The sequence below is a fragment of the Tenrec ecaudatus genome, chromosome 16, assembly GCF_050624435.1.
Source record: "Tenrec ecaudatus isolate mTenEca1 chromosome 16, mTenEca1.hap1, whole genome shotgun sequence".
NCBI classification, from domain to species: domain Eukaryota; kingdom Metazoa; phylum Chordata; class Mammalia; order Afrosoricida; family Tenrecidae; genus Tenrec; species Tenrec ecaudatus.
Window position 1 is genome coordinate 6,603,791 of NC_134545.1, and position 21,344 is coordinate 6,625,134.

The 21,344-nt window shown below is 53.1% G+C and overlaps 1 protein-coding gene across 1 annotated transcript; it reads right to left on the reverse strand.

The window, feature by feature from the left end:
* Positions 1-620: 620 nt before the first annotated feature.
* Positions 621-18,346, reverse strand: LOC142429160 (calcium release-activated calcium channel protein 1). Its single transcript, XM_075534152.1, has 2 exons — positions 17,800-18,346; positions 621-4,119 (listed from the first exon to the last, which is right to left on the reverse strand). Exons 1-2 carry the CDS (start codon positions 18,112-18,114, stop codon positions 3,529-3,531), a joined length of 906 nt encoding a protein of 301 aa, XP_075390267.1. The 5' UTR covers positions 18,115-18,346; the 3' UTR covers positions 621-3,528.
* Between the last annotated feature and the right edge of the window lie 2,998 nt (positions 18,347-21,344).

Here is a 21,344-nt window from a genome sequence, read left to right on the forward strand (position 1 = left end):
CGCTACGGATTTACAGAAAGGACAGTCACCCAAAGAGGGACAGAACTGTGTTCCCCCCACCCCCCTCCCAGGAGCTCTGTCAGTAAGAATTTAGATTAAACCTGATCTGGAACAGGATATGACACGGGCCGCTGGTCTGGAAATCACATGGGAGCTCAGATGGGGCGCCCAGGAGCCACGCCCATGGGGTAAGGCCCAGGCTGTGGTCAAGTCTGCGTGGTGACTCTAAGGTGGAGCCAGGCAGGACCAACTGCCCCTGCTGTACTAGTCTGGGGGCGGCCCCCAGCACAAGGCGCCAGCTGGCTCAGCTGTGAAATGGGGCTCCGGAGGGCTCGCAGGGCTGTTTAAAGGATTGACTTAGAACCGCTGTCGCAATGGTAAATAACATGTATCGAGGTTAATTGCGGAGCTAGATAGCACGGAAGAGCTTCTGCACAAGATTCTAACCTGGGCTGCATTCCTGCGAGGAAGAGGGGCGGGCGCAACGTAGCAGGACTGTGCATGCACCCCGGAGTCTGCCGGCCGGGCTGGTGAACCCCGGCAGCTACAGGGTCTTTGTTACCTGTGCCCTTGGAAATGTCAACCTCCCAGCAGAGTCCGTGGCAGGCGGTTTCTCCTACTTGTCGGGCTGCTAACGGCAAGGTGGATGGTTCAAACCCTCTGGTTGCTTCAAGGGTGAAAGATGAGGCTTTCTGCTCCTGTACAGATTTACAGCCTCAGGGAACCTGCAAAGGCAGTCTTACTGAGTTGGGATCATCCCAAAGGGTTTGGCTCTTTTTGTTTCGTTTTCAGGGTACTGTTGGCAGAAATGGGAGACGCTATTGGCAGCAGGAAGGAGGTAGAGGTCAGGCATGCTGCTGCTGTCCTAAAAAGCTCAGGGCAGCCCCCATGCCGAGAGTGACCCAGCCCTTCACGCCCAGTGTGAGGGAAGCAACCAAGGTCCCCGAGGCTGGCAAAGCCCTCAGCTTCATGGAGCAAACAGTAACGGCTCCATTGGCCCTTCTCTCCCTGAGTCGTGATGGGGTGGTCTGACCAGGGGCTGGGTCAGCGGAGTCTGGCCACCCTGGGATGCAGGCCTACCAGGAACCAGCCAGGCACAGAGCTGACAACATGTGTCTCCACGAAGCCTGGAGATGGTCCTGCTATTTGCACCATTTTAGAAGAGGATGCTGAGGTTCAGGGAGGTTCACAAGTCAAGCTAGAGAGTGCCTGGCGGGCCAGCAGTGAATAGGAAAAGCGTGTTGTGTGTACGGTACCCTTGTGTGTTCAGAAACTCTACATGAGAGCCGCAGCCTCTAAGAACAATTGGGAGGGAGAGGATTTTCACTGTTGTGCTTGGAACCACGAGCCTGTTGTCTATGCGACATACAAATAAAACACATGAGAGACTGTATTCTGAACAACCATTGTTTCCCAAGATGCTTGGGTGTGAGTGAGCATGATGGGTGCTTGTTAAAAACACGGACACACCCGGCCCCAACTGATTCGGTCTCCAGGGGAAGGGCTTGGCAACCTGCATTTTTCACAAGCCACGTTGGCAATTCTTGAACTCGGGCCAGGTGGAGAATCTGCCGCATCCAGAGTCTCCGTGGGATCCCAGACTTCTGCTCAATGGGGAACAGGCATCTTAGAGAACACCGGAAACGTCCAGTCTTACTCTGGTGAGTATGTGAGTGTGTGTGTGGTCCCTGCCTGTTCCTAGCCAGCTCTTCCAAAGGGCACCTGGGGACAGGACGTTGGTGGGTCCCAGGGTATGTGACCTACGAGGCGGCGAGCTGTGCAGGGGTGGGTTCCTCCCCACCTGGTCCATGGAGCTGCTATTCAGTTCCCAGGCTGTACCAGAGGAGCATAAGGTCACATTTTCCAAACTGTCCAAGACTTGGGGTTCAGTGAAAGCCTCTTGGGGGGACAATAATGGGAGGGGTACAAATATAGACCTCTCCACTCCCCAAACCTCCATTTCAGCTGCAACATTTGGCTTTTCCTTTTTTTTTCTTTTTCTATTTGGCTTTTTAAGAACCACTTTATCGAAGGCAAGTGTTTTGAGAATGATGATGGCAACAAATGTACATATGTGCTTGACACAATGGATGTATGTATGGTGATAAGAATTGTATCAGCCCCCAATAAAATGATTAAAAAAAGAAAAAGAACCACTTTATCCACGGAACAAGCAGCGGTGGTCTCAAACTCTAGGTCCCACAGAGGCCAGGCAAGTAACAGAAGTGCCGCTGGCCTGGTGTGAGACAGGAGGGAGTGGCGGGGACTGTGGCAAAAAGGCTCCTCATTCCTGTTCATTTTCACTCTGGAAGAAGGGTTTGGAAGGAGGTTTTGTCATTTTCCCAGCCAAGCCAGAAATAGATGTGTGTTCGGTCTCCAAGTTTGATGTCCTAGCTTTGAATCCTGGCAAGTTAGCTTCTTTGGGTATCAGTTATGCCATCTGCAAAATGGGATCATAAGGGTACCCATTTCAGAGAGATGCCAATGCCTAGTGCCATATGGATGGCTATCGGTTGGTTATCATTTTTAAAAGATCTGGCCACAAGGTCAAGGAGCCCTGGTGGTGCTGTGAGATTTTGGGGCTGCTAACCTCAAGGCTGGCAGTTCAAACTCATCAACCACTCCACAGGAGGAAGATGAAGCTCTGGTCCTGTCAAGATTTGGTCTCAGAAACCATAACGAGCCTATAGGATTGCTGTCAGTCTGAACCTACTCAATGGGAGTGAGTTTGGACACAGGTCACTTACATGATAGCCTTGCTAAAAGGCTTAACTGAAGCAGATGCCAAACCAGAGGGGACTGCCTACAGAGCCACTGGCTTGCACGCTTCATAAAAGTCAGTTATGAAAAAACAAAAGCTGAGTTTTCTGGGTTAAAGGAGACACCTCAATGCATGATCTTGGAAAACAGCTGCTGGAAGGGACATGAGGGAGACCAGTGGTAAATTTGCACATGCATTCAATGGAGTAGTACTTTATCCATGCCGCACACTTTAGGAGGAGCTCGGTGACTTGCTATTCTGGTGACTTACGGGCCTAAAATGTCTCAAAAGTAACTGCTGAGAGAAATGAAAGGTAAAACAACCCACCCCAAAACCTCTGCTTTGGGGCTCAGCTGGTCTTGGCTGCAGCCCCAACCCAATAGATACAGACACAAGGAGGGAGGTGTCCCTTACAAGTATATTTCTGTGCTCACACACACACGCACGCACACATGCATTCCACCCTGAATGGGGTTGGAGGCTGAGAAGAAAGAGACTGGGTACATCCAGGTGGCCCTGGCACAGGACAAAAGGAGGGTCTGTCCCCCAGCACCTTCCAGCAGGTGATCCGGGGCTGGAAGAACAGGAAGTGCACCTTTGAGGCAAGTCTTAAAGTGCAGTCATTTCTCCTAAGAGAACCCTCTCCTCTTCCCCCCACTCTCTCCCCTGCTGCACAAGGGGGTCGGAACAAGCCGTCCCTGAGGCTGGGCCAGGGCCGGGGAAGAGCGTTAAGGTCAGAGCTTGGAACTGCCTCGGTCCAAGGGGGCTCAGGCGTAGTGGCTGCCAGGCGTCAGGGGGTGCTCCCCTCTGTGGTCCAGCTGGTCCTGCAGGCGCGCAAACTCAGCCAGCTCGTTGAGCTCCTGGAACTGTCGGTCTGTCTTGTGGCTGACCAGCGAGCGGTAGAAGTGGACGGCAAAGACGATGAAGACCAGGCCGAAGGGGACCATGATGGTGGTGGAGGCGATGGCGGCCGCCTGGCCCGGGGTGATGCCATCGGGTTCGACGGGGCTGTCTGGGGGCTTGCTGGTGGTCTGTGCTGGGCTGGCCTTCTTCTTGAGGGGCAGGAACTTGACCCAGCAGAGCAGGACGACTTCAGCCAGGAAGAGCAGCGTGCCAATGACGGTGGAGAAGGCCCAGGCCAGCTCGATGTGGCGATGCATGCGCTCGTGGGGTGATTCCTTGACAGAGTTGAGGTTGTGCACGTTGCTCACGGCCTCGATGTTGGGCAGTATGCAGGTGCTGATCATGAGCGCGAACAGGTGCACAGCCACTAGCACAGTGGTGCAGGCGCTGAAGGCGATGAGCAGCCCGGGCGGGTAGTTGTGCTCAGCGTCCAGCTGCACCTCCACCATCGCCACCTGTGGGGTCAGGACAGGTGGGAGAGTGTCAGGGCGGTCCATCGGGATGGGACCCAGCCTGAGCCCTGCCACGGACCCACCATTTCCAGGACCCTGGGGCAGTGCTTCCCCCACCCAGAGGCTCCAGACCCCCACTCTGCGCTTGGGCAGAGGCAGGAAGGACTGGTGAACAAAGCAGGTGTATGACTTGTTGAATGGAAAACTGATGTTGCTCTGTAAACCTTCAACCAACTCACCATAAAAGATTAAAAATCAAAGCTCACCACTGGGCCTCTTGGCCCTGTACTCTGCTGGAGACAAGGAGAGGCGCAGGAGCTGGAGAAGTTAGGGCCCCAGGTCCTTCCTGGGAACACAGTGCACCGACAGACAAGGAACTGAGAGGCTTCCCAGAAGAGGAAGGCAAAGGCTGTGGCCAGCAGGCCCTGAGGCTGTCCCCTCTCAGCCCCAGTGCTGAGTTCCAGGCTCTGGGGCTGACCCACGCACTAGCTGCTCCTAAGTTCCTGGAGATCTGCAGATCCGGGGTTACCAAGGGCACCCATAGGCCCACCACTTACTGCTTCTCACCTGGATCTTACAAGTCACCCCCATGGAAAGCAGTCAGCATATCAGATCTGGGCCAGGAACAGTGGGCTGCTGGCGGGCAAGCAGCCAGGCCTGCCTGCTGCCAGGGATAGAAGGGATCTTGCCAGCTAATGGCAATAATCTAATGAAGGATGGTTGGTAGCTGCTATCTACCAAGTGCCCCTCTCCCATGCCCCTCTCCTACCCCCATGCCACCCAGTGATGACCCTCTTGGCAGTAGGTTACCAGGCCTTTCTTTCTAGTCTGACGCTGAAAGTTCTGATGACACATGCTCGGCACCACAGCCACACTGGAGGCCCTGAAGTCTGACAGCTGAGCTGGAGGTGCACTGGCTGGAAATGAAGCCGATCTCTGCTCAGAGGGTAAGATATCGGCCCCTGAACCACCACTGCCCGAGCCATCCCCGGGAGAAGCTCTGTATGAACTGTTTGCTGCACCATGTACAAACGTGAACGGACTCAGCTGCTCCCCGAAAGGCTGGAGGCGTGCGTTCAAACAGCTCCATTAGAAGAAAGGCCTGGCGACCTACTTCAGAAAAACCAGCTCCACAAAACCAAATGGGGCACTGTTCTCTGATGCTCACAGGATTACCCTAAGCCGAGGACACCTTGACAGTAACAGGCTGGCTACCTGGTCTGTGTCCCTCTAGACCCTGAGAGGCCTGTGCTGAAAATGGGATCCACTAGTCTCTCACCAAGGAGCCCTGGCGGCACGGTGGTTTAGGTGCGGGGCTGCCAAGTGTAAGGTTGGTGGTTCAAACCCACCTGCGGCTCCTCAGGAGAAAGATGACACTACGTTCCCATAGCTACAGCCCTAGAAACCCGAAGGAGCGGTGCTTGTCTACTAGATGGCAGTGGGTAGCCTCTTAACAGGTTGGAAAGGGGTGTGTTCCTCCAGGGGTATGCTAGGGCTGGGAAAACACCAGTCCCCAAGCTCTGTACCGTGTGACCCTGAGCAAGGGCCCTGCCCACTCCTCCCCTCCTCAGTTGAATAAAGGATATGGTGAGAAAGGGGTCACAACTAAAGGGGGTTTGGCATTCAGGTTTACAACACTGTAGCTGGATCCGGACTCACAGTGGCCCCACAGGACAGGGAAGAACTGTCCCATGGAGTTCCCAAGGCTATCAGCTTCATGGGTGCTTGCTGCCACATCTGTCTCCCCAAGGGCTGCTGGGGTCTCTAACCTTTCCAGTCCCTTCCAGGTGTGTGAACCCCTGGGCTTTTCACACACGCCCATCCACATTCCCGTCACAGACACCCCACCACACCCCCCTTCGCCCACAGTCTTTTGTCTAACAATCCCCAGAACTGAGATCTTCCGCCCCACAGTTTATAAAATGTTTCAAGCTCATATAAATTTGGGACAGGGCCATCCAGAGTTTCACCGTTGCTAAGATCGTGAGCTGCCTGAAGCCTTGCCCGAGAATTCTTGCTACATGAGGGTGAGGGTGCTGGGCAGTGCCAGGCACCGGGTGGGTACCAGGTCTCTGGGCAGACTACCAGGCACAGTAAACACCCTGTTCGTACTCCTAGTCTTGACCACACCTGAGCCAGGGAGCCCCTTCCAGCAGTATGTACCTCCTGCTAGTCCTCCTCCTCACCCCCACCCCCACTTCCTCTTCCTGTTCTGGCTGACTGGCCCTAAACCTGAAACCAGAGGGTCACGCAGGGCAGACCGGCTGCTTGATTGACCCAGGGACACTGGCTATTCATTCACTCATGGGAAACGTCCCGAGCCGTTCAGTGGGCCGAGCTGGCTGCTGGTGACATATACAGGTGACATGCTCACCTGTGCCCTTACTTGGGGCCTCACAGTCACCCTCCCCCTCTACACAGCCATCCAGAGCACAGACCAGAATCTCCGCCCCTCCACTGAATGACGCCAGAGACCTTGGGCATGTTCTTCAACCCTTCTGTGCCACAGTTCAGAGCCCTGGGGGGCACAGTGGGTGTGGCCGCTACAGAAAGTCTACATGTCTAACCCACAGCTGCTCTGAGGGAGAACGATGAGCCTCCCTGTCATTCTATCGGGGCCGAGCATTACTTTAGAGGTGCCTGCTTCCATTAGGCGTCCCAGTCTCGGAAACCCACAGGGGCAGTTCCACTCTGTCCCCTAGGGTGGCTATGAGTTGGGATTAGGTTTGGCGGTTTGGTTAGATGTCCCTGTTTGCGCTTCTCTGAAATGGGGGGGGGGGGCAATGAGGGAATTACCGTATATAATTGAGTATGAGCCACCCCAAATATTAGCTAAGGCACCTAATTTTACCACAAATGCGGCACTCAAAATGTGCTGAAACACTCGGCTTAGACACGAGTATGTACGGTAGTTCTTCCGGGTTGGATCAGTGCATTTATGAATATCAAGCCTTTAGGATGAGACCAGGCATAAAAGCTTTACCCAGTGTCAGTGATTTCCATCACCACCATCATCACCGTAGTGAGGAGCTGAGCAGAGACTCTGAGAAGGGAGGGGAGCTGCCCCAGGGCTATGCTGTTTTAGGGTGGGGAGGCAGGATTTGAACTGTTGTAAAGCTGTGTAAAACACTGGGGGTTGGGGGGTGGAGACGAGGACTGCTCCTGCCCAATGGTCCCTGGGGGTGGTTACATGAGGCACTGACTGTCTGGTGATCATCATGATCTGGGTGCACAGGGTGCTCAGCAGATGTGAGTTGGGCTTGAAGTAAGGAGCCCTGGCTAGGTGCTGGGTGTGAACCATGTAAGCTGGCAGGTCCAACTCACCAGCCGCTCCTCATGACAAAGACAGGGCTGTCTGCTCCCATCTCGGAAGCCCTGTATAGTGCTATGAGTCAGAATCACCTGGATAGCAATGGGTTTGGTTTTCCGGCTAGGGCTGGCAGGGGGAACGGAAATGGGCCTTGGACACCCTCGGCTCAAGCTGCCGTGGGTAGGGGCCATATGCCCACATTCTGACCCCCTTGGCTGGGGGACAGGTATGTACGGACATCAACTCAGTGGTGTCTGTCTGTCCTAGATCCAACCCTGGGAGCCAGGGCAGCGGTGCCCAAGACCACACCTGGCTAGCTCATCAGCTCAGCAGGGCAGAGAACTGTTATCATTTGTCATACCCATCAGGGCTAGGGACAGAAATCACAGCTGTCGGGGGAGAGGGGCAGCCCTGCCTGAGGCCTGGGAGAGTGGAAGCTGGGGGAGTATGGGGGACAGCCTGCGCTGCTGGTACCTGCGCCTGCCACTGGTGCTCCAGAAGGAACTCTGTCCCCCTGTGGTGCTTCTAGCTACAAGCACTCCACCTGCTCACATGTGGGGCCAAGGGCAGTGGCACTAGCTGGGCTGTGGGATCAGGGCTCCTGGTGAGCAGGAATGCAGTGCAGGGTATAGGGACAATCACTCCTTGGAAGAAAGTCTCTTCCCACCACTTGGGACCTCTCCCCATGAGTGGCTCCCGGCTCTGGGAAAGCACAGACAAGACAGGGGGCCTCCCCAAATCTGGCTGCCTCAGGGCCCCAGAGCCTCAGATCAGATTGCATGCAGCTTAATTAGGTAAATATAGCTGGAGCCCTATGCCTGCTGCTAACCTAAAATAAACAGGGGCCTTCCTGAATCTGGCCACCCGGGGATTTAAAGGACAAGGAGGTTGGGAGACCGCTGTCCCAGCCTCAGGCTGGCCCACGGACCATGCAGGAGACAGCTGGATGCCAAACCTCAAGTATGAATCAGAGGGCTGTCCCATCCCGCTAGGAACTGGGCTCCCCCCACCCAAAATGCCTACTGCTTCTCTTTAGCAATGACTGGACTCCACGGGCACCCTGTAACCTGTCCCCCAGATGTCCAGGCCTCCTGAACAATACCCCCTGAAGCCTGACCAGGTCCCTACAGCTGGGAATTGCTACTTTCTTATTAAGTCTTATCAGTCTGGCCTCTCAGGAGGGTATTGGAACACATGGGCCCCAGAGCCCGGCCACCAGGGGTTTCGGTGCTACCCCAAAGGCACACGGTTCATTAGGAGATGGTTGAGGCTCGGAGCAGGCATCTACCAGTTCCCTGGAGCATGTGGCCCAGGTCTCCAAACGCATCTATAAATAGATACGCATTTACAACAGCAAGACCACCACCAAAGGAACCCACCCTGTACGCCCAATACACTCGACTTGTGCAACCTGGGTCCTGCTAACTGCTCACCCAAAGGCCAGCAGTTCAAACACACCAGCTGCTACATGGGAGAAAGATCTGGCAATCTGCACACACATACATGTGCGTGTACACACACACGCACACACACACCCGGTGAAGATTGCAGCTAAGAAGACCTGTGGGGCAGCTCTTCCCTGACACCTCATGGGGGCGCTCTGAATAGACTAGTCTATGGGCACACAACAACACAGGTAACTCTTTTATCCTATTTCATGCTTTGTAAACTTTTGACTGTGGAGGTGGCAAAGGGTTCTTCTCTTCCTCTTGCACTTAAAGGGTGTTGGTTGTTGGTGGCATCTCCTGAAAGGAGCACCCAGTGGCATAGCAGGATAAGCACTGGACTGTGAACCACAAGGTTGGCAGTGCTAAGCCATAGAATGACGACAAGGTGGTCCGCCCCGTAAAGATTTACCCTCAAAAATTCTATGGGGCAGCAGTTCTACCTTGTCTACAGGGTCGCTATGAGTCGGAATCAACTCAATGGCAGGGTTTTGTTTTTGGTTCCACAGCCCACTCAGTTTCTATCACAAGAATGAATAGGTTGAGGGAGGCGGGGGAAAGGAAGTGGGTGTTAACAAACCTAGGGACAAGGGAACAACAAGTGATCCAAAATCGATGGTGAGGAAGGTGTAGGAGGCCTGGTAGGGCATGATCAAGGGCAATGTAGAGGAATTACTGAAACCCAAATGAAGGCTGAACATGATAGTGGGACAAGAGGAAAGTAAAAGGAAATGATGATGGGGAAATAGATCTATGTGCATATATTTATAGATTTAGTATTAAAGTAGCAGATGGACAGTGGTCCTCTACTCAAGTATTCCCTCAATGCAAGAACATTTTGTTCTATTAAACTGACATTCCATGATGCTCACTTTCCCAACACAATCGTCTGAAGACAAAGCTGTTGCATAAGCAAATGTGGTGAAGAAAGCTGATGGTGCCCGGCTATCAAAAGACATAGCATCTGGTCGTAAAGGCTTGAAGACAAACAAGAGAGCATCTAGCTGAGAAGCAACAAAGCCCACGTGGAAGAAGCACACCAGCCTGTGCAATCACGAAGTGTCGAAGGGATCAGGTATCAGGCATCAAAGACCAAAAATTCATATCATTGTGAATGAAGAGGAGTATGGAGTGGAGACCCAAGACCCATCTGTAGGCAACTGTACATCCCCTTACAGAAGGGTCACGGGAAGGAGACGAGAAGACAGGGTGCAGTGTAGCACCGATGAAGCATACAACTCTCCTCTAGTTCTTTAATGCTTCTTCCCCACCACTATCATGACCCCAATTCTACTTTACAAATCCAGCTACACTGGTAGATAAGACCTGGAAAACACAAGGACTCCAGGACAGATAAACCCTCAGGACCAATAACGAGAGGAGCGATACCAGGAGGGGAAGGGAAAGGTTGGGGGAGAGACGGGAACTGATTACAATGATCTACATATAACCCCCTCCCTGGGGGATAACAGAAAAGTGGGTGAATAGAGACATCGGTCAGTGTAAGACATGAAAAAATAATAATTTATAAATTATCAAGGGTTCATGGGGGGATGAGCTGATACCAAGGCCTCAAGCAGAAAGCAGGTGTTTTGAGAATGATGATGGCAACAAATGTACACATGTGCTTGACACAATGGATGTATGTATGGATTGTGATAAGAATTGTACGAGCCCCCAATAAAATGATGATTAAAAAAAGAGAAAGAGAAAATAAAAACTTTTTTTTAAATGAACGAATAGGTTACAACCTGCAACGGGGTAGGGTGGGGCAGGCAGGCCAAAACTCTTCAATTGACTTCTAAGTTATCCTATATCCCCTACTGCCTCGCCTCACAGGCTTGCATGGCTCTGCAGGAGACTCAGGGTTCAGCACTGATCCGTTAACGAAATGACCTTCAGTTCGACACAGATGCTCTGCTCCTGTGAAGATGGTGTCCTTCCCTGTCCAATAAGGGCACCATGAGGTGGTAGGGATAGTATAAGACCATAAAGAGCAAAAACCTTGTCCCAAGGTGGGGTGGGAGATGAGAATTCGACACACGTCAGCTGGTAAGATACTTTTAGGCAGTGTGGAGGTCCTTCAAGGACAGCCCATCGCTGCCCTTACTGAGACATGACATAAGGATAGGCATGGCTTCCTCCACTTTCCTCGTACTCGGGCCTCTCCTTCTCCTTGGGCCTGGTCCAGAGGCCGTTGAGTGGAAATATAAAGGTAAGATCCCAGATTTTTGGAGTATTTGGGGCCCTATGCTCCAAAGTGTATGGTGAATAATCCCCGGTGATCTACCTAACTTGGGAGGCCACACTGGAAAGGCATGTGATACTCGTTTATGGCTTAGCTCACCCTGCAATCTTTTCTATTTGGGAAATTTTAAGTAGGTTGTAAACAATGTATTATCAGAACATGCATCAGCTTTATAAACAAATATTGAGGCTAGAGCCAAAAACATCAGCTGTTGATCAAAAGCTTGGAGACTGTGACTTAGGCTATCGATATTTAACTATAGCCCGCAGACAGGAGTTTTTGTAAATAAAGATTTATTGGCCCACCACCACGCCCATTCATTCCAGGATCCTGCTCTCCCGCTTTGAAGGCAGAGTTGAGTAATTACCACAGCCTGTGTGACCCACAAAACGGAAAACATTTACAGAAAACATTTGCGAAGCCCCGGTTTATATCCCAAGGAGCCCTGGTGGGGCTCTCAGGAAGTACAAGGGCAGCAGTTCAAACCCACCAGCTGCTCCTAGGGAGATAGGTGAGGTTGTCAGTTCCAGTAAAGATTTACAGCCTCGAAAGAGTGCCTAGTCAGAATTTACTTGAATTAAGTGAGCTTTGTTTTGGTTTACACCCAAGCACTCTCCCAAAAAGGGTTCTACGTAACACTTGTATGGAAGTATAACCTGACAAAATATTTTATTGTCCTATCAAGTTGATATGCCTCCACCCCTCCATTCTGCTGTCTTTTGGTTTACTTCTCCATGGGTACCTGCCATGTGGTACAGTTTGTTATGTGCCGAGCTGCTGTTCGCAAAGTTGGCAGTTCAAGCCTACCAGCTGCTCCTCAGGGGAAAGACGAGGCTGTCCCATCATGATGTTAACTATCTCCAAATTAAAAAATAAATCAAATTCACTGCCAGCAAGTTGATTCTGACTCACGAAGACCCTATATAAGTAGGGCAGGGTGATACTACTCTGTGGGTTTCCAAGACTGTAACTCTCTATGGGAGTAGAAAGTCTCAGCTTTCTCCTGAGGAGTGGCTGGTGGTTTTGAACTGTTCACCTTGCAGATCCCATTTTAACTCGTAACCACTAGGCTACCAGGGCTCAGAAACCCTATATAGCACAGACGTGGGTCAGAGTGGACTCAAGGCCGGTGGGTTTGAGTTTGGATGGATGCCTGCAGTCATAAGCCCATTTGGACTGGCTGTCTTTAAGAATGTCATGGGAATGGGCTTTCTCGTGGTCCTGAGACACCGGAATTAGTGCTAGGTGCATTCTGAGTCACTCCCTTTTGAGTTATACAAGAGATTAAAAGAAGCAAGCAGATAGGGAAAGGTTGCCCCAAAGCAGAAGCACAGGCAAGGAGCTTCCTCCAGTCTTCCCCTAGAGCTGGCACCCCAAATTCAGACTTTGAGCCTGGGCCTCCTCAATGGGGAGAAGATTTGCTCAAGCCACCCTTTTGTGGGATTTTTGTTACAGTGGCAACAGAGAACTGAGCCCCGGCTCCACACTACTCTGGACTGAACATTCCAGAAATATGCCACAGGCTCTGGTGAAGTTTTACAAAAGGTTTCTTTCTGTATTGGGCAGGGAACACCAGCACCACCCCCCCAACCCTGGGGGCAAATTCCATTTCCTCTCAGCCCAGCTGGCAAACCCTTGCTTCAAAATCAAGCATCTGGGTGACTTCAAAAGGCCAGTCACCAACAAGCTGGGGAGGGGAGGGGGAGATGGAAAGTGTTAGGGGCTGAGGCTCACAGTCAGACCCTCAAGGCTAAAACTCTATGCTAGGTGTCCTAACCTTTTAGAAACTTCTAGAGCCTAGGTTTGCCTATCTCCAGCAGACAAGAGCTTCAAGAGCTGTCAGAATACAAGAAAAAGGCCCAGATTCCTGCCCGGCACCTCATCCTCATCAATAGAGAATTGTTCTATAAACAGCTCTACTTCTCGAAGAGTTTCCACTGCTCCCATGACCTATCTAAAAACCCAAGCTTGCTAAATAGCCCTCTTTCATCTTGTGTGGTTAGCTTCATCTTTTCCTCCCACTCCATGTTACTGAGGGCTGTCAACTCAATCTTGACCTCTCCATGGCCCCCTAGGGTCCCCTAGATAGGCACGTCTATCTCCCGAGGAGCTGGGTGGCTTTGAACTGCTGAGTTTTTGGCCAGCAGCCAGGTGCCTAACCACTGTGTCAGCGGGCTCCTTCTCTGACTCCCATCCACACACCAACCACAGCTCCCATGCCAGTCATCTGCCTTCCCCAAGACCCAATAATTTCTGAACTCTATAATTTTAGCCTTGGAAGGGAGGCTGGCGAGACCGCGTCTCGTGTGCTTGTTATCAGCACATGTTATCAGGGAAGATGGAGAAGGACATCACGCTTGGTACAGGGGCAGCGAAAAAGAGGAAGACCTGCAGCAAGCTGGGTGAGCCCAGTGGCTGTAACGAAGGGCTCAAGCCTCACAGGGCCAGGCGGTGTTTCAGCTAAACACAGGGTCACCATGAGAAGGAACTTGTCTCCTTGGCACCTAACAACATAACTCTGTCTCTGCCGGTCCTCTGACAGAGGCCTCTTGCCCAAACCGCAGCTCCACTAACCAGAGCTCAATCCCCACATAGGGCTCAGCCGAAATCCCACTCTTCCCAAAGCCTTCTAAATCATCTAACCCTTAGAAATAGTCCTGCTCTTGGGCCATGTGTCTTGGAAGTGCTTAGCAACCAGTAACTCATCTGAAAGCTCACACCAACCCTGTCAGGGTGGTACTATTACTATTATTACCCTACTTTCCAGATGAGAAAACTGAGCTCAAGCAAGGTTAAGTGACTCCCCCCACGATCTAGCAACCTTACGAGGTCACGCTGGGATTTGAACCCAGGTTGCCTACCTCCAGAGTCCCTGATCTCCCTTGCCTCTGCTGTCCCCAAGCCACCCAGCTGTCATTCTCTCATCTCTGATGGTTTCTCTCCCATAGGCACAGGACAGCTTCAAGCAAGGGTTCATCCCGTGATGACCGGACCGAACCCCGCACAGATGTCCAAGGGCCACATAGCTGGCACTTGCAGACCACGTGGTGCTATGGCTAGCCCACTGTAAGAGCCCGATCCACAACAACCATCATGACACACACACACACACACACACAACACGGGTCTCCCCAGCCAGGCTTAGGATCAGAACCCTTCCTTCCAACTCATGTTCTCAGAAATTCCCAGCAACCAATGAATCGGTTTGGGGACCTGGGAACAAAAGAGTGCTTGGCAGGCAGAGAACTCGTGGAGGTAGATAATCCAAAAATAATTGATCCTGGGTCGTCGGGGAAAGCATTTTGTTTATGGCAGCAGACTGACCTCCCCAATTATCTTCTGCTTAGGCTAACATTACAGACATGCCTGCTCCACAGATTTGGGGGTGGGGGGTGGGCATGCTGGGAGCCTCTGGCCAAGACATTAAGTAAACGAGGCATGGTTGAGCTTGAGGCTCACTTATCTAATGGTTCCCGTATCCTACATCCGGGAATGCTTATTTTGCATCTGATGTTGGAGCTGGGACGCTGAGCTCAGCCAAGGCCTGTTGTTACTAGAAACAGTGCCAGGAGCAGGTGGGAGTCTTGTCAGCAGATCAAGGTGTATGTCATCAAACCCCCTCCATTTCTCAACCCTCCTAGGCCCCTGATGAATTCTCCTGCAAGCCTGGGGGAGATGAGGCAGGTCCTCTCATTTGTGTAGATGAGAAAGCTAGCCCGTGTGGGAAAGGCAATTACCTGGCCATACGGGTCTGTCCAAAGCCCCTGGTGCCCCCGAAAGGGGGTGCCCAATTCCAGCTTTTTGGAAGACCACCACCCCACTCCCCCCATTGGCATCCTTACCACGCCCCAGTTGAAGAGGCACTCAGCCACTTGGGTTTTCCAGGGCTCTTGGAAGGAAGCCTTCTGGGGGCAGGAAGCAGTTGTGCTGACTCATGGGCCAAAGGAGAGTACTCCAGGAAACTGGTTTCCATGGTGCCGGACTACCCAGCACCCCTTCCCCTCTGAGGCTCACCCACAGGCTGGGTGGCAAACAGGCCCTGCTGCCCTCTTCCCCCACATCCCATCTCATCCTGGGATTTCCCAGTCTCATGATACAAATGCAGTTCCCCAGTTGTAACTGCTCCCTCTGGACACCTTAACTTGTTCAGTCCTTCCCTGTCTGCAGAACTTTGGGGCTCCATCAGAACTAATAAGTCTTCCCTGTGGGGAAAGCAAGCTTCCTAAAGCACAGTTTGGGTAGGTCAAGGCCCCTGCCTAGTGCCACTTGCTGCCTGGGCCTCCTGACTTCTTGACACTGTTTTTAACAAAAGGAAGAGAAGAGGTGATGCTGGACACTGAGGCCCCTGAGGGCTCCAGAAGGAAGGGAGAACTGAGAGGGCCGGAAATGTCCCCCACCTGATCTGCTCTGAATCTGTGACCCCCCCTCCCACCAGGTTCATCTCAGAACTGTAGTGAAGAGCTGGGGTCACTGACCTCTCCTCTCCCCTGAACCATCACTTTTCGGTTTGTTTAAAAGAAACTGTTTTTGTCGTAGGTCTCCTTCTTTGGGCTCAGGCCCAATATGTCTGTGGCTGGACATCCACCAGAGCGCAGCCCACCACAAAGCAGGGTCCAGGCATTGAGATGCTGGGGTTCTGCAGGCCTGCCTACCGAGGCGGGTTCAAATCCTGCCTCTGCCAGAACCAGCTGCATGAGCTGGAGAAAGGCACCTGCCAACACACCTGGCTGAGGAGTCAGCGCCTAGCACCCTGTGAGCCGGAGTCAGGGCCAGCGAGGATGTAAGACTGGGACGCGACGGACCTACACTAAAAGCTAGAGTGCCGCTTCCTTCCGACATAGGCTCGAGCAGGCACTCCCTCCACTTCCAGCCAGGGTGCAGAAATACTTTTCTTTCTTTTTTTTTAAATACTTTTCAAACATGAAATACCAGTCACTTTGAGAGCGCGTTACTAACCACAAAACATTTTTCCATGAGCGTTTCACGACAAGGCCATCGTTCTACAGTGTGGCTTCTTTCTCACAAAGGTGGAGAAACTCAGAGGTTGTTGTTGGCTGTCCTGGAGTCCGGTTCGTGTGCATTGTGGCCCCGGTGGGTGGGACAAAGTCAAACCGCCCCCCCCCCAGGGTTTCCCAGGCAGACACCTTTCTGGGAGCAGATTGCCAGGCCTGCCCCCTGCGGAGCCACAGGGTGAGTTCAGACTGCAGGTGACTATTGTAACCACTGTGACACCAAAGCAGCACTTCTAAGTATCAACCCCCAAAACCAAACCCACTGCCATCTAGTCGTTCCCAACTCAAAGCAATCCTTGCAAGAAGTCAGAAACGGTAAACCTTGACAGGAGTGGACAGGTCTGTCTTTCTCATAAAGGACTGCTTGGTGGGTCTGAACTGCTGACCTTTTGTTCTGTAACTAAGTGCCTAAGAATTGAGGCTCCTTCGGGCACACAAGAGCTTCCAGGCATGAAAGAGCTACCGCATCTTTCTTCAGCACAGCAACTGGAGGGTTCCAGCTGAGGACCTTGCCTTGCAGTTAGCGGCCCAATGCTTAAGCCACTGCACCACCAAGACTCCTAACTGCTGGGTCACAGCTTTCATTTACCTATTTAGAAATCAAGGCCCAGAGAGGGTAAGGGGCTGAACAAGTTCACACAGGCAGCCCGTGGCTGAGCTAGGAGAACCCCCAACCTCCCAACTTTCCCCTGTTATAGGCTCACCCGGGTCTCTACCACGTGCAGGCTCCCAAGTCCTGGCCCATATGTTTGTGGAACAGACCCAGACACACTCCCTTCCCAAGAAAACACAAGTGGTGCAGCCACACCCTCCTAGGGCAGGCCCAGGGCGTGCCTCCACCGGGGGCAGACCCCTGTCAAGCAGGCTGAGGTCACTTGTTATGTGATGTCTTCACCCAGAGGGGCACCACACACTCCCAGCCTGAAGATTACCACAGGGTCATTTCTGGGGCCCATCTGTACCCTGGGGGGTGGGGGAGAACAAATCTCACCCCAGCTGGTGAGGCCATGGGGTGAAGAACTTGCCTTCTCCGTAAATCAATACAGAGCCCATTCAAGAGAAGCAAGTCCCACTTCTCCCCCACACGCTGGGACTCCTCGGTGAGTTTGGGTGGGGAACGCTGTCAACCCCCCCCACTCCACCACCCCCCACTCCACCCCCAGGCTGAGTCGTTCTGAAGGGAGAAAGGATGTTGGGAAATCCCCAGTAGCTAATTAGTTTCTAAGAACAGGGCCAATGCCTGATGGCTTCAGGTGTGGGGGTGTGAGAAAGGTAGCTGGGGGCTCTCTCTTCATCTGCGCTTCTGGACACCTGTCTCCAGGAGAGTCGGACCTTCTGCGACCTTCCTGGCCCCCAAACATATCCGGGCTTCTGACAGATCGAACTTCGGAGGTCCCTGTGTGTTCCTCCCCGCTTGCTGCCTCAAGCTCGCCCTTACAGAGGCACCTGAGCGCCCCCCCAACCTCGGACTCTGTATGGATTTGTCACCCCTCATCTCCCACATCGGGTGCCACTTGTTGCCACCTGCATTGAAAGCCTTCTTCCCCCAGTTGTCCGCTTCTCCCCGAGCTCGCCCGGCCTGTACCCCCCTAGGGCCCCGGCGAGGTGGCGCGGGCCAGGCTGGGCCAGACCGGAGGGGGCAGGGCAGGGCAGGGCGGCCGCGCTCACCATGGCGAAGCCGGAGAGCAGAGCTGAGGTCCGGCTGGAGGCTTTGAGCTTGGCACGGCTCAAGTAGAGCTTGCGCCAGGACAGCGCCTGCATCGAGTGCTCGTTGAGGCTCATCACCTCGGAGTAGCTCTGGCCGATCCAGTCCGGGTAGGTGACGGCGGGCGGCGGCGGCGGCGGCGGCGGCGGCGGGGACCCCTGGGGCTCCCCGTCCCCGCTGCGGCGGCGGCTCCGGCGGCTGCCGCTGGTGGTGCTGCCGCTGCTGAGGGGAAGCTCGGGACTGTTGTTGCTCGGGGGCGGGGCGGGCTCCGGATGCATGGAGCACGTTGCGGAGTCGCGGGCCGCCCGGGCGTATGCACCGACAGCGGCCCCCACCCGTGCCTCACGTCCGCCTGCGCCTGGGACAGCCGCCGCCTGGCCGCTGCGCGGGCCGGGCCTGACCTGGCCGGCCGCAAAGGACGAGCCGGAGGTCGAGGAAGCAGCTGCAGCTCCAGCTCGCAGGCCCGCGGTGCCGCTTGCAAAAGCTCCGGGCGGCCGCTCCGCGAGCCTGCGCGAGAGGCAGCGTCCGGATACCCGGGTCCGGACTCCGGCGCACACCGCGATTGGCCCAAGCCCCGGGGCTATTTGCATGCGCCCCGCCCACTCAGACGCCCCGCCCACGAGGAGGTGGGCGGTGCCCGAGTGAGTCATGTGAGCGGTCCTTTGGGAGGCCCCGCCCCCTTCCGGGCGCGATTCTTTCGGGAAGTGCCTCAAGCCTCCCGCCCGTGGCGCGCTCGCCCTGAAGCTCCCGCGGTCTCCACAGCTTCTCGGATGGCTCGGAGCTTGGACTCCTGGGCCGGGCCGCCTGAGGTCACCTCCCTCCGAAGTCCTCTATCCCCTTTGGAAGAAGGTGGCGCAAGTTCGGCGGGAGAAAAAGCAGGCACAGGTAGAAGTCCGTCCAGTCAAGTGTTTGGTGAACGGCGGCGGCACCCCCTGCTCTGGTGGGGCGTATGTTAGAGAGAGAAGGCACAAGCAGTTTTAGCAGTTGACAAGCATGGGAACTACACGCCTGTCAAAGTAGAACTCTCCTTCAAAGAGTTTTCAGTGACAGGGTTATCAAAAGTAGATTGCCAGGCCTGTCTTCTGAGGTACCTCTGACTGGACTGCCGCTGCAGCCCCTTTAATTTGCCGCCAACCACCTGAGCAGCTGGCAGCACCCTCTTTAGTGTTCGCTGTGTGTCATCTAGTTGATTCAGACTGAGGACCCATGGGACCGAGGGCTGTCTTCCTAACGATTTACAGTTTCTGCAAATCTTCACAGAAACACATTGCCCGGCCTTTCTCCTGTGGAGCAGGTTGTGGGTTGAAACCGCAGCCCTTTCTGTTAGCAGCCAAATGTTTAACCATTGTGTCATTCAGGGTGCCGTGGTGAGGGAATCCAGGAAAAAGTACTTTCACGGTGCTTACATTTCATCTTGAGGAATAGGCCACACCTAAACAAGTAAGATAAATTCTCCCCTTTCCTAGCGGGTCACATCTGAGTTCAGACCTGAGTTTCTTTCCTCAGGTCAGAGCTGGGACAAAAGAGCCTGCCCCAGGGAGCAAACAGTAAAGACCTGGACCTGCTACCGCAAAGCAGCTGGAGCTGAGGAAAGCCAGTTTAACTATGAAATAGTAGGACAGATATGGGGTTGGGGGCTAGAAATGGCCCCCTGCCCTGGGGTATCAGCTCCACTCCGGCATCCAGAACACTCCTTGGAACCCTCGCAGTGCTGCTTAAATATTTGTGGAATGAGTAAATATGGAAGAGGAGGTCTTAGCCTTAGACATGAGGTGACGTGACGCATATCACCACTAGAGCGCACCCCTCTACCCACCCACCATCCAAACCAAACTCACTGCCATCAAGTCAATTCTGACTCAGCGACCCGATGGGGCAAAGCGGAATAGGGCAATACCTTTGGATCTCCAAGACTGCACATCTTGGGAGTAGACAGCCTTATCGTTCTCCCGAGGAACGGCTGCTGTGTTCAAACTACTAACCCTGAAGTTAGCAGCCCAATATGTGACCCATTACACCACCAGAACTTCTTCTACCCACTCACATTGTGGAACAAAATCTAAGGGCCCCTACTCACAAAATAAGTCTACAGGATGGTCCCAAGAAAAGACTAGGGAATCTGAGAGGTGGAATTCCTTCCCCGGCACTGTAGTGGTGCTATGTTAGGCGTTAGGCTAACCCACCAGTCACTCCTTGGGAAAAGATGAGGTTGTGTGCCCTTGTAAAGATTTACGGTCTTGGAAACCCTAAAAAGCAATTCCACTCAGCCCAGTGAGACAGAATCAACCAGATGGCAGCGAGTTTGCTTTTTCTGGTTTGGGGCTTGTTTCAAGGAACCCTGGTGGTATGGTGGGTTACGCTTTGGGTTGCTCACCAAAAGACTGGCAAGCCCAGAAGCTGTTCTAAAAGTGCATGATGAGGCAGTCAGTTTCCATAAAGATGTGCAGCCTTGGAAACCCCGTAGGCAGTTCTACCCTGTCCTGTTGGGTTGCTTTGAAGCAGAACCCACTGACAGTGGGGTCTGGTTTGGTTTGGGATTGTGGTCTTGTTTCTTTGCTGGCCTACATGTTTGGTGGTCTTGTTTCTTTTGGTGGCTTGTTACTCCTTTCTCTTCCCGTCTCTGTCTCCACCCAACCACCAGCTGTCACTTCCAAAATAAGGCTTCCTTCCCTATCTAACCTACCCCCAACCTGTGTGACTTTTGGTCACCTCCCTCGGTTTTATTTCCTCCAAAGCACTGATGACTACAGCTTCTGACATTGTCTGGCACACATATTGACCCTTTTGTCCCTTTCTCAACTAGAGCAACATTTGTTTTTCTCATTGCCTCAACGTCCCAGGCCCTTGGGAGACTCCCAACAGAAAGAAGCACATTCACTGGATGAAACAGTGAAATGTCCTGGGTCCTTCAGAAAGGCCCAGCGAAGAGTTGGGAAGCTCATTAATCCCTGTCTTGCATTCTTTCTTCCCAAAGACCCCATGGTCAACAGTTCTGGCGTTAAGCTGAATACCTCTTTTTTTGTTTGTATTCTTTTTGGATTTCAGTCTGCCTTTATTATCACTGTCTTTATAAATCGTGATATTGACCACCTGCGAGTGAAATCTGAGAAGAACGTCAGCAAATGATGAGTTGCCCCTTTATGTGTAATACATTGTTGCAGGGGATGTGAGGGGCCCCACATCTCAAATATAATTTATAGAGATATATTCATTAAGTCTTAAACAGGACTAAGGTAAGACATAGACAAAGAGGTCATCCAGGTGAGAGAGACCATCTCAGCATCCAGTCCAAGGATTTACAGAGAACCAGCCACTTAAAAAATGCAGGAGGGCCACGGAAACTGGCACAAAACCATGATGGTGGCAGATCAGTGCATCACAGTTGCAGGCAGGACCACAGAAGCTGGATTGGGACCATGATTGGGGCAAGCACATTATGCTAAACAGAAGAATTTACAAGATTGGTTTAGGGCCCTCCATCCAGGGCAGTCAGGATATGACTCACAAC

What these genes read in the sequence shown, in the direction of transcription:
- LOC142429160 (XM_075534152.1), bottom strand. Translation starts at nt 18,114, where the DNA reads ATGCATCCGGAGCCCGCCCCGCCCCCGAGCAACAACAGTCCCGAGCTT. An exon ending in TGCTCTCCGGCTTCGCCATG is followed by an intron (nt 4,120 to 17,799) that starts GTGAGCGCGGCC and finishes CTGACCCCACAG; the next exon opens with GTGGCGATGGTGGAGGTGCA.